The sequence below is a fragment of the Megalops cyprinoides genome, chromosome 11, assembly GCF_013368585.1.
Source record: "Megalops cyprinoides isolate fMegCyp1 chromosome 11, fMegCyp1.pri, whole genome shotgun sequence".
Taxonomy (NCBI): Eukaryota; Metazoa; Chordata; class Actinopteri; order Elopiformes; family Megalopidae; genus Megalops; species Megalops cyprinoides.
Window position 1 is genome coordinate 22,577,670 of NC_050593.1, and position 12,770 is coordinate 22,590,439.

A 12,770-nucleotide genomic window follows, 5' to 3' on the forward strand; every position below is an offset into this window, starting at 1 on the left:
TACCGGGGTTGGAAGTTGCACATGTTCTGAATTACCTCATCTGCAGAACACACATGCAGAAATCATGTTTAGTCGTAACAGATTGTAGGCATTTCTGACAGTTTGTAGGCCTGTCTGTTGCGTACATTAATCAGTGTTATCTGGTGTAGATATGACAGTGATAAATGACAAGTGAGAGTAACAGACAGCCCACTGGTATTAATCTAGATATGAGTATCCACTACATGAAGTCTCAACAGTTTCAAGCTATTATTTGTAGTAGAGGGTTTACACGTGAATCTTGTTCACCATCATCTTAGAGTGTACAATTCTTCTTGGATAGGTGCAGATAATTTGTGCTAATTTATGTTTGGTAACACATACAGTTAACACTGATGTAGATTCATATTCTCTCTGCTTGAACTGCCTTTTGATAACCTTCCAGGTACAGGTAATCATTATATTACATTATATTACATTACATTCATTTAGCAGATGCTCTTATCCAGAATGACTGCCAGCACAATAGAACATAAGTATATCCATTAGGTTGAATGAGCAACAGTGTCAGACCAGGCTAACAACAGTCCCAGACCAGTAAGTGTGAGCATACCACTATTCAAGCCCTACTCTAAGTTAACTTTTTGCAACCTGACTAGACAAGGGAAGCCAAGTATACTTCCATACGTCAGTTGCTAGATCACAGAACCCAAAATACATCACAATACTACACATAGCCATTCAGATTGTGGAATAAAAGAATACATTTAACTAATATTAAAAATATGGCCCTCTTTTAATATGCAAAGGGAAGGAAAGTTCATTTTAAAAATATCTTCACTGCATTATATTTTACTGTACGTTTTTATTAAATAAAGGAAAATATTTGTTTCTTCAGTCTCTTTGTTGTTCTTTACTGGACCATTGTATATAGATGTGTGGCTCTTTTTAGCTGACATTTTCTTGATTAATCCTCAAGAAGTGTTCTTGAGGATCAAACGGGGAAGAAACAAGTATTTTCCTTGGATGGTAAAATTGGATGTAATGTAGGATGGAACATAGTGTCCAAACTTGCTCTTTATCTCTATGGCCTCTCTTCAGTTCTGTGGAAGGAGGCGTTGTGTGGATTTGGAAAATGCTATCTGCTCCGTTTGTTTATGGAAGAATTTTCCCAGTGCAGATGGTTCAGAGCTAATTCAGACCCATGTGGCATGAAGTAGCATGACACAGGGCAATAGCAGTCAATCCACAAGCCATTATTCCATTACATTTCTTTAATGCTGTGTACCAAGCAGAGAGGTAGAGAATGTTTCTTCAGGATGAAGTCTGTGACATTACTCAAATGGGGGTTAAACCCACAAACCTCCAGTCTTAAGATATAAGGGTGTACAAACAATTTACATAAAAGGAGAGGTCTGTAAAGGGTCTACAGCAGCCCACACTATTCAGGGAGCTTGGAAGATTGGAAAAGAATCTCAGATTCCTTGACTAATTGACTTGTACTTGTTTGTCTTTTATATTCTGTATCAGCACACCGGGATCTTTTGTGTTTCTTCTGTTTTGCAGCTATTTTGTAAAACTCTCACTTGCAGTAAATACATGCAACGCTCCTTCACACCATCCAAGAATAGTCTGTCATCATTTATTTGTGAAAGCTGGAACATCCCCTGAATTAAAGCCAGTGAACATCAGTGTAGACACAACAGCTTGGGAGTCTGTCCAAACACAGCAGGGGAGTTTAGTCTGAGTGGAGTTCAGAGGGGCCAGATGATGCTAACGATGGCTTCCAGCACTAAGCTCCCACTGTATGGGACGGAGCTGTGCACGTTATCCAAAACGGCACTACACAGTCAGGAAAGCTGAGAATGTTTCACTGCTGCGTTTGCCACACGTTTGTAAAAGGTGGTTTTAGCACAGCATAGGACTACTAAGAAGTGTAAAGCCAAATGATAAAAAAGTTTAGAACATCTGTCTCTTTTATCTAAAATGCATTGTGCATATATTTGACTGTGCAGCTTAAAACCTTTAAGTCCATCCGCTGTGAGGTGTGAATGCTAACAGTGATAGCTGCATGTCAGACATGTTTACGGGCAATAAAATAGTGACAAGGAGTGTAATCGATAGTGTTTCATAGGAAAAGCTGTTTCTGGCTATTACACTTCCCTCAGATTAGGCAAAGATTTCCACAGCAAGAGGAAGTGCACATGTATTCTCAATACTCTGTCCTCTTAACTCACAGGATGTGTGATTTACAGTACAAAAATAATCTGCACATATTCCCAGCGACACACGGTTAAAAAAGAAACCAATGGCACATCACCCTTATTTTCCTCTTGGAAAGTAGAATTATCACAGCTAGACAGATAACACTGATACAGATGTGGGCTGTACATTAATGCCTAAGGATGGCATATGGAGAAGCTTAGCTGAAACCTAGCTGAAGGCCTGCCTCTAGACACTAGCATGAATGTTGGGTCAAGTCTTTCGCCTTTGAAAGGTTTTCAGCAACTGGGTATATGCTCTGCTAAAAACCCAGAAGTATAGCTGAAACAGGTTTTGTTGACTCTCTGTCTCCTAGGTTGTCACTACCAGAGTGCCGGATGACTGGATACTGGACCACAAACCAGGCAGGCAATGCCAGGCGCAAGTTACTGTGTCCCACTGAGTCCCGCCGAATAGACATCAAGGTATCACTCCCAGATTCATCTGTCTATCACTCCACATACACATTGTGTCTTACTGTGTACGGATAGCTTTTAAATTGCCTATACTGTACATCTCTACATATTTTTGCTTCACAGCAATATTTTCCCCAGGCTAATGGAGCCCTTTTTGTTTCAGGGCCCGGTGTTCCTGCGGGTTCAGGGGTACCCTATAGAGAGGCATGAGGCCAGAGCTCTGAGCTTCACTGAGGAGCAGACCCATTGGCAGATCCCCATGAACGAGGTCAACATAGTCTGTGACGTCACCACTGCCAAGGGTATGACAAGATCGAGACTTCACCTTGGTCCACAACAGGTCAAAACAAACCTGAATTACACTTCCCTATGTCTGTCTGGAGAATGTTGCTCATTTATGTTAATAGCTTTGGCTTGTTTTGAGGGCTTTACAGTAGATTTGAATCAGTGTCCCAACAAAACCCAGCCTCCGCACCTCATGACTCATTTGCTGCTGAAACAAAACTTGTCTGAAAAGGGGGAAAAATCAAAAAAGAAAACAACACTGTCAAAATGCTATAGCTGATGCAAGTTATTTGTTACCTGGCCCACAACTCAGTGTTTTCATTGTTGAATACACGCTATTCCTCAAAAACACAAATCGAGGAATGTGTTGAGTCTAGTGGTGAAATGTTGGCCAGATAAGCAGAAATCCATTCCCTGGGTTTTTCTTTCAGATGCAATCTACGTGGCCACATGTAACCCCGTCTCCCTCTATGCCATGACGCGGCGTGGAGACACCGTTCACTGCATGGAACTCTACGATGTCTTCCCCCGCACCATCAGCGGCGTCTGGCAGCCCTTCATCACCGTGGCGCCCCTCGGTAACCCGCTGGAGGGCCAGGTGGTGCTGCACGAGGAACAGGTGCACTTTCCATCCTCCAGGCAACAGACCGCATGCTGAAAGCACGAGAGCATTTTTGTGAGAGCAATTTAAGCAGAGGGTCATTGAATCTATCAGGTCTGATTTCTGACTATTTTTCTCCATGCTAGAAATGACAGAAGACTCTTTTTATTAACTACTGCTTGACTATACGTGTTGTTTCTCCACTCCTTGAACCTATATTGCACAGTTTGGAGGAGGAAGGCTTTACTGAAGCTAGACAGAGCCACTCTGGCAGGGTTGAGGGGAATGTGGCTGCCCACACGCAGCAAGCCCGGCATCTTCCTGCTTTCACACAGTGCCACCTTTTAACATCGGTCGGGCTCATCCCTCGCTCCTTTTTGCCAAACGGACAGAGACCAACAACATGGCCTTATTTACATCACTGCGTTTGTGCCACAGTCCCTCGCTTGCCTTATTAGGCTTCAGAACGGAGGAGCACAAGGAGAACAAATTAAGAGTGAGATAACTTTCAGAAGACCGGCTGCGGTGCATTATATAAGAGGAAAGAGGAAACTTCTAAAAATACCCCTTTGGAAAAAAAAAAGAAATAGAGGAGGGGGAAAAAAGATTACTTATTACTTCTGTCCAAAGCGTGGAGTTCCAGACATCATGAGTGGGTCATCCAGGGGTCACGGCTCTCCCAGTGGAGCGAAAACAAAGCCCAAATTCAACACCGTGGCCCGTGGCCCTGACGAATTGCCAGAACCTAACTTCAGAATTTACTCAACAGTGACGCAAGCTTTCTATTAATACCGCAAACACAGTGTACGCCATATGTAATTGAGGCCGTAAGGAACCCATTAAGATCATATGTTGGGGGGGGGGCGTAGTGGGGTCGCTCGTCTCCTTGGTGTAAAGTAAATTGGAGATTAGGCAGATGCGTCATGAATGACGGCCGGCCGTACGCAGGGCTCGTTCTGCATCCTCTGTCCGGACATGGGCTGTCAGATATCAGGGTTCACATGACAGGGTTGAAGATTGTGGAGGGCAGGCTTGGCGTTAAGGAAAACATTTGGCCTCTGCTTCTGGTTTGTATTGAGATACACGGTAGTCATTGTGTCCGATGTGGTGGCCCGCGTTGTGGACAGCATGGCGGCAGCGCCATACTGCACCATCGTTCCCAACATTAAGAGCGGAGAGTATCGTGTGGTTTCTCTTTCTCCTCCCCTTCTCCTTCCTGTTTCTCCCCTTCTGCTTTTCACTCTTTATCTCTGTCCGTTTCTGCCAGAGTAATACAGTGCTGCACTTGGACCTGGTGACTGGGGCAGTACGGCGCCTCCTACTGTCCCAGGAGAGAGAGGAGCCACCCCCAAGAAAGACCACCAACTGGTGGAACAGCAAGGAGAGCCAGGTGGGGAACAATCAGAAAGTTTGAGAACTACCAGCAAATTGCATGGAAATAGTGTATTTATATCCAGTGCAGACCAAGTAAATGGAACTTAAACCTGATTTCTAAATGTTTGGCATGGCCAACCAGACACTACAAACCAGATTTGCTTCTTTTCTTTTTTTAACAGGAGAGCCCTGGGTGTCCTTATCACCCGTAATTCCTTTCTAGATCCTATCATTTTTTTTGTTGGCATATCTTTGACAGCTCTGCTCTCACTCTTAACAACTCAAGGCATTCAAAGGCTGTTGTGACATACTTTTCTAAGACATGCAACTCTTTCGAAGTATACTGAAGATTTTTTTTCTGTGTTAGGAGAATTTCAAAATGTGCCGAGAATTTGCTCAAAAGAACTGGCTGCTGTTCTACAAAGAAAATGCGTAAGTTAAATCCATTTTACCCCTCTTGTTCTGTCTGACCTGTGTTTGTGTGTGTGTGTGTGTGTGTGTGTGTGTTTGTGTGTGGGTGTTTTTATAATGAGGAAAATGCTGAGCTGTAACTTGTAAAAACATGCTTGTTTATGAGGTGGAACATGTTTGACTGTGACTGGACAGGAATCAGCTGGATGTTCTGGATGTGCTGGAGGGCCATGTCCACACCATCTCCCTTCCCATCAACCTCAAGGCTGTTTTCCTGGTGGCTGAAGACCGCTGGCTGCTGGTTGAGAGCCAGACTGACAAGTACGCGGGACGATTGCCAGGGATTAGGAGCAGGGCATTGGGCTGTGCTCTTGGGCTTCTTGACCCCCGCGGTTCCAGTAAAACCCATGTTGTTAAAGCATATTTCAGAATGGTTGAGGGGAAACTGTAAGCAGGTTCTGTAATTTACCCAGAAAAAAGCCCTGTGCTTGACTGCTTTAAGGACATGGATCTGGGAGCTCCTGTCATCTAGTCATCAGAGCGCTGTGGAAACTGACTAAAAGCATTAACTTGATTGATTTACCTTGAAGGGATGACATTCACCACAGGGACTAATCAGTCACTTAAATATCAGTTTAGATGTCAATCATCTGTATTCTTCAGGACTGTCTCCAGTTTTGAAATGGAAACTGCAGACTTGGGTCAGGCCAAGATTGTTGGACTATTTCATCAAACCCTTTGGGTCTGACATGAGAGCATAGAAATGACGGTGGCTTTAAAAATCATGATAGGAACTGATTAAAGTCCCTGGCGCAACTGTATTGATATTGCACTGAGACTGGTTGGGTGGTTGTTTACAGGAAGTTCCTGCTGACCAAGCCCATGCACATGGGAGCAGAGGATTCTGGGGTGTGCCAGCTTCATGCCATCAGTGAGGATGCAGTCAGTACTGGTTTTGGGATGACCTCAGGTGAGGATGTTCAGCTGTTTCTCCGTCTTGAAATCTAATCTTATTACTCCTTGGGCTGTAAAACTGAAATGGTGCTGATGCATCAGCCCACCACCCAATGAGAGCATAAAGCAATATGACTCACTCAGTCACAGCAGCGTCATCATAATTAAACCCCAGAATCACAGCTTGACCATAATTGCACCACTCATTCAGACCTGTATCACCATGGCTCCAATCGGAACGGTCAGGGTGTGTTTCATAAACTCCACCCAATTGGACGTGCAGGGTGTTCTCTTCCCTCTCACTCCATGATTCAGTCAGAGCTGTCTCTCACACCTAAACACCCAATCAAGGCTCTGTCCCTCATGCCTGCACCCAATCAGCGCTGGCTTTCTAGTCCCTTTGCCCAGTTGGAGCTGGCTGAGTGCTCTGCCCCTTCACCCCACCTCTCTGGGGTTCGCTGGCACGGGGAACGTGATGAATGATGTCACAGCCCACGACCAGCCATCCCCATTCTTCATGCCTCATTTGAGCAAAATTAATCTCACTTTATTTTCTGTGCTTGAAATAGCAGGTGCCGCATTGTTTACCAGCGTGTGGAATTTTGTTTATGAAAGATAAAGATCGTCTTGGTCCCCGTCCAGTCGAATAAGCACGCATCAAACACAGGCACAGCAGAATCGATGATCCACTTACTTAGCTATGCAGGCTCTCGCCTCATAATGCTGTGCTGTCAAGGGCTTGACAAAGAGCGTGTGACAGAGCAAGTGTGTGCATGCTTTGATTAATGAGGATCAATGTCAGAAGTCAAGTGGGAAATGCCAGTGTCCAGCGTGTATAAATGCACGTCGTGTCCCCACCCGGTGTCAGACCCAATGTCCTCTCTACAGTGAAATGTGTTTTTTTGGTGACGTACTGGGCAGCGCTGCCAAGGACTGTCAGGAACATTTGAGTCACTCTTGATTGACGACCGTAAAAGAAATGAAAAGATGTCGTGAAGTCATGCATGTTGGCTGAATGATAACCGAGTCAGGGGGGAGATAAAGTGATCACGATTACCTCGGCAGTACATTTGAACCGGCGCAAAATGATAAAGGTGTCTGTCTGAGCCAAAACCAAGGTGGAGGTGCCATTAGCAGCGTGAGATTAATGCCCACCCTTGCGATTTGCGAATATGAGCTCATTAGTAAAGGTGATTTAGGAATCGTGTTGTCAGATTTACCTATGATCCTCTTCTCTCCTTCAGGGGTGGACGTGACCGTCCCACAGGAGGTGTCCAGTGACCAGCTCCCCTCTGAGAATCTGAGCGCTGCTCTGGGACAGAAGATTGTCTCGCCCAATCGGATTCTGTCTGACACCGGCACCTTTGCCACGCTGATAGTGGGCTTCCCTGACCTCATGGTGAGCTACAGCAGGGGAGCACAGGATTACAGCTGTTCCTCTGCTGGAGGCACAGTGTTCATGGACTCCAGGCTTCTGTTCTACAGTCGATATTCAATGCCTGCAAGAATGGTTAGCCCAGATGTATGAGATAATCAAATCCAGGGAAAGTGTTTGATTGTACGCACTAAGTGTTCTTACAGTAAATCTGCCACATTAGGCTGTCGCTGTGTCTGAATGAGCACTTTCCCAGGGCTGTATTTTCAAGTACCTCCCACGTACATTTATCACAGTGTTTTGCAAGCTCGAATGTTTCAAGTTATGAATAATTGTATCATAAACTGCTATTTTCTGAAATCAGACATCATATTGAAGATTTTAAAGAGCATTGCTCATTTTAAAGGTTCTATTTTAACATCTAACTGCTGCGCAACTGCAGGAGTTATTTTTAAATCTTATTTGTAAACTGAACTGAAATTTTTATTCCAAAAGCGCAAGCACCCCACTCCACCCCTGGAGGTATGCCCCTCCATCGGCTGTTTATGGTGTTTCTGTTGGTTTACACCAATGCCACCAGGGGATCAAAAGCACATGATATGCGCCGGAGGTTCAGCGTGAACACTGAGAACATTGATATCAAATGTTTTTAGGTTTGACTAAAATTACCAAATTACCAGTGTAGGTTAAGTACATAAATGTTGTAGTACATCAAATTCATCTCCATTTGTGTAGCACAAATACAGTTGTGGTTGCTGCTATTTTTGGTTTTCCAGAACTATTTGGGCAACTATTGATTCCCATGGTCTGTGGTGTGGGTAGCTATATTAGAGGATGTGCTGTTGTCTTTCGCACCCTGTTGACTGATCTCAGGGGCTGCAGTTTTCGCTCAGCCAAGTGGAGCAGAGTGAAAATGAAGGCTGTTTCTCACCATGTCAAGGTGAGAAGGGAGCTGTAGGAGTCCAGTCTGGTCTTAATCTGGATGGTAGGGGCAGGATGGAGACCTCAGGGGTTGGATGAGGTCAGATCTCTGGCAAGCGCTGCTCTGCTGATGGGCACTCTCTTTATCGCACTCACACTTTGAATTGGAGTGATGGGGGGGGGGGGGGGGGGACAGCAGTGTAGTATAGTGGTAAGTTGTAGTAAGTTGTAAGTAGTGGTTGTTGGTTTGATTCCCCACTGGGGCACTGTTGCTATACCCTTGGGCAAGGTACCTAACCTGCAACTGCCTCAGTAAATATCCAGCTGCCTAAATGGATAACATGTAAAACTGCAAACTATGTAAACTGTTCTGGATAAGAGTATCTGATAAATGACAGTAATGTAATGTAATGATTATTTCCTGCCTGATGGAAAACATTTTAGAAAGGTCTCCTGGCCCTGCTTGTCTTCACAGTCACCCAATGAGGTGTATAGCTTCAAGAGGAAGTCACCTCTCAGTGGAGGCAGGAGCGGTGACATGTTTTTCGGTGGGGCGCGTCGGACGGGACCGGCCAAGAGGACCAACTGCGTGAGCCTCCTGGGGGCCAATCAGGTGGTGCGAGCCCTGCCCCCAGGGGATGTCCCCCTGGCTGATATCTATCCTAAAGGTTAGAGACTCCACCAATCAGAAAGGACCTTTGTCCATCAGCGCTCAGAGAGCCCAGTCCTTCTTTACTCCTAGAGACCTCAGCTCAGACTCAGTCAGTGACCTCACCTCAGTCTCAGTCTGAGTGACCTCAGTTTAGTCTCAGTCAAATGGACCTTAGTTCAGCCTCACTCAGAGAGATCTCAGTTCAGGCTCAGTCACAGAGATCTAAGTTCAGTCACAGAACTAGAGATATCTCAGTTCACATTACTTAGAGAGCAGCCTCAGTCCAGCTGCACTCAGTGATTTATACCCGACCCCAATAAAAGTCATGCGCAGGGACATTACTATTGCCCTGACAGATCCACCAATCAATCAGTCGTTAAATCAATCAAATTGTCTTTAGGAAATCACCTAATGCAATGCAGAGGAAGTTGGACAAATGAATTACGGTTATTACTAATAGATAGGAGGAAGTGGAGGCACAGTAGCCTACATTACTGCTATTTGGATACCATCAGAGTGAGAGTGTGACAGATTCAGAAAAAAGTAACAGGAATTTAAACTGGTTGAGTAACAGTCCAAAACAACTGCAGAGTGTAATGACCAGCAGTTGTGAACATTTGATTCCTTATGCAATGTAATAATTCTGAACCAAAACAGTTCTGTGGCTGTATTAATGTGTAGAGTCAGTCTGGTGTCTGTGTGTGGTGTCATTGTTGTCACTCTGTGGGTTTCACACAGATGTCACGCCCCCAATGACGGCAGCCTACCTGGAGGTGGCAGACCTCAACTCCAAGAAGGTCAAATATATTCCTGTTCCGAGGTAAATACATTATGACTGCAGGTAGCATTACAGCATGTAGAGACTTTACAGAGCTTATATTCCTATTACTCACCTCTTAGACAGTGATGTTTATGGTCAGAGTGCAGTGGCCAAGTAGCCTTTTCGTGCCTTTTTTTATTTATGTGGCTTTCATTTGGTCCTTCATTAAGGAGTTCCTAGGGTTCTGCCCTGTGAAGATAAATCTAGGCAAAGTGATTAGTTGGGTGTACAGTACCAAGCACATGTAACCCAGTCTTGTGTAGGCTGTCTACGTGATATATGTTGTGTTACACACAACTAAACTTTCTCTAAGGGTTTCCTTTTCAAAGGCTCAGTAAATTGTTCAAGTGAATGTAAAAGTTTTAAACGTGTACTGATTATGAGCATAAAATGAACGCAGTGTTTTCATATAAGGGTTGTCTGTGAAAGCACTACCACTGGGTGCCTTTAAAGCAGGTGAACAGAAAAAAAAGCCCTGGTTTCTCCTCCATTTGGAGTCACAGTCTCCATATGCCATCAGATACCATCAAATCAGACCTAGAGGATTAGCCACATATAGCCAATGTAAGAGAGTTGCACCATTAATTGATTAAGATCCTGTAATATTATGAACAAATGAATTTATAAATAGTATGAAAGGATTTTATTGAAACAAGAATTATCTGTGATTGGCAGGATGCGGCTGTCATTTATTAGAACTCATAGTTTGCTTCTTAATGAAGTACTTATGATGTAATCCTCTTACTAGTCTTACTAATTAACCACAGTCACAGACCGCTGCAGATCCAACACTGGTTAAAATCAAATTGTACTGGCTGTGCTGTGTGGGAGATGGCTCTCTGCTGCCCTTCAGTGATCAACATGAGCTATTGCAGTTTTTCCTATGATCATTTCACATGTCATTTTCAAAGACACAAAGTCCCACTCACTTGGAAAAACTGTCACAAAAAAAAAAATCATTCATTGCTTCAAAAATATCAACCGAGAACAAGTATATGATTTAAGATGGGTGGAGTGTAATAGGGCATAGCTGCTGGACTCAACTATAGGGCTTTGTTGCCTGTGTTAGTGTATGCTTTCATGTGTTTGTTACTTTAACATAACAGAAATGTAAAATGCATAATCCAGTTAAACTAAGTGGTTATCATTTAATGACTCACAATTACTACTACTGATTTATTTCAATAAACTAGTTTAAGAAAAATTTTTTGTTTCAGTAGTTTTTCTGATTGTTGAACATTCATAAGATATTGTGTATTTTAAACAGGCTTATAGTTGAACCTGGTAAATAGAATGTTTTGGCATTATAGATATACTGTATGTATTGATACTAAGGTATCCTCGTAAGTAATGGCACTGTTTAATTGGACTAGATTTACCTTTCTGTCAGTTGTGGCTGTACCCTGATTTATGTCCCATTCTTACAGTTTCAGCTGTATTTTGACTCATCCCTCAATGTTTCAGTTGTGTTTGTACCCTAACTATTCCCCTTCTCTTCCTGTTGTGTCCATTCCCTGACTATTCCCCTACTGCTGCTGTTGTGGCTGTACCCTGACTAATACCCCACTCTTCCTGTTGTGTTTTCTGACTGTTCCCCTACTCTTCCTGTTGTGTCTGTGCCCTGACTGTGTCTCTTCTTTGCAGGTCCACAACAGTCTCTCCATATACCTCATGGATCGCCAAGGTGTCTGACACAGATGTTCTGCTGGCATCCATGGGCAGTGGAGGGGTGGTGACAGTGGACATGGGTGGATATGTTCGGCTCTGGGAGACAGGACTAGACAGCCTACAGCGCTCCCTGTTGGAGTGGAGGAATATGATTGGTGCTGAGGATGGCCGACCTGTACAGGTAAGGTTGAGTCCCCATTTAATTATCCAGTGCTATTATGTCACTGACTTTGGCTTTGTGAGAATGATAGAGTAATCTTCTACTGTAAATCTTGACACTTGGTTTCACCTTACTGCCTTGGCAGGACTTACTTTTTAATTGAAGACATCAAGGTTACTTTTTAGAAATAGGCATACTGAGAAATGTTTAATTGGTTATTGTTCAATTTTTTTGTCTAACTTTGATAACCCAAGTCTTTTCTAAGGCACTACTTCAGTTAAGTAAGTAGTGGAATGGAAGGTGGTAATATGTCAAATATCTTTAACATGAAGCTAAAAATATGGAGGTTTTATTTTCTCACTGCATTTCTCATATAATCAAATGTGCCTATATGTTGCCTCCTTTTTACCACTTTATTTTGAAATAATAATTTATTTATTATTTGTTTATTATTGATTGTGTGAATTTTTGACTGGAATAATGGAGATTTTTTGAATCCTGAAATAGTTAAATTCCAAGGTTTATTCAAGGGGTGTGAATATGTTTAAAATGGACATTACATAATTGTCAACTATAAGTGAACTGTTTTTGATCTGAGGAACTTTATACCAGCAGTCAAAAAATCTCTTGTTCATATTCATTTCCAAATTTCTTTTTTTTTCTGTTTTTCCGGTTTGGTGTGTGGTTTGTGGGGATATTACACCTTTTCACGCATTTTCCTCACAACACAATATGCATGAACATGCAGTACTTATTTTCACCACATAGTGGTATCCTTGTGCCAAACATAGTCAAAGTATGACTGAAGACATAAATGTCAACACACTGCAATATGTTTCCAAACAGCTTAGTCAATAAATTTACTGGGCAAACAGTCATATTTTAATTGGAA

General features: G+C 43.2%; 1 protein-coding gene across 1 annotated transcript in view; it reads left to right on the forward strand.

Annotated features, from left to right (window-relative positions):
- Nucleotides 1–12,770, forward strand: part of vwa8 (von Willebrand factor A domain containing 8) — a 76,680-nt gene that overhangs the window by 35,210 nt on the left and 28,700 nt on the right. Inside the window, exons 27-37 of the mRNA XM_036540908.1 lie at nucleotides 2,558–2,666; nucleotides 2,821–2,959; nucleotides 3,374–3,561; nucleotides 4,811–4,933; nucleotides 5,285–5,349; nucleotides 5,524–5,649; nucleotides 6,189–6,298; nucleotides 7,527–7,681; nucleotides 9,054–9,246; nucleotides 9,969–10,050; nucleotides 11,695–11,899. Of these exons, the coding sequence (XP_036396801.1) occupies nucleotides 2,558–2,666; nucleotides 2,821–2,959; nucleotides 3,374–3,561; nucleotides 4,811–4,933; nucleotides 5,285–5,349; nucleotides 5,524–5,649; nucleotides 6,189–6,298; nucleotides 7,527–7,681; nucleotides 9,054–9,246; nucleotides 9,969–10,050; nucleotides 11,695–11,899 (1,495 nt within the window). The remainder of the gene's footprint in view (nucleotides 1–2,557; nucleotides 2,667–2,820; nucleotides 2,960–3,373; nucleotides 3,562–4,810; nucleotides 4,934–5,284; nucleotides 5,350–5,523; nucleotides 5,650–6,188; nucleotides 6,299–7,526; nucleotides 7,682–9,053; nucleotides 9,247–9,968; nucleotides 10,051–11,694; nucleotides 11,900–12,770) is intronic.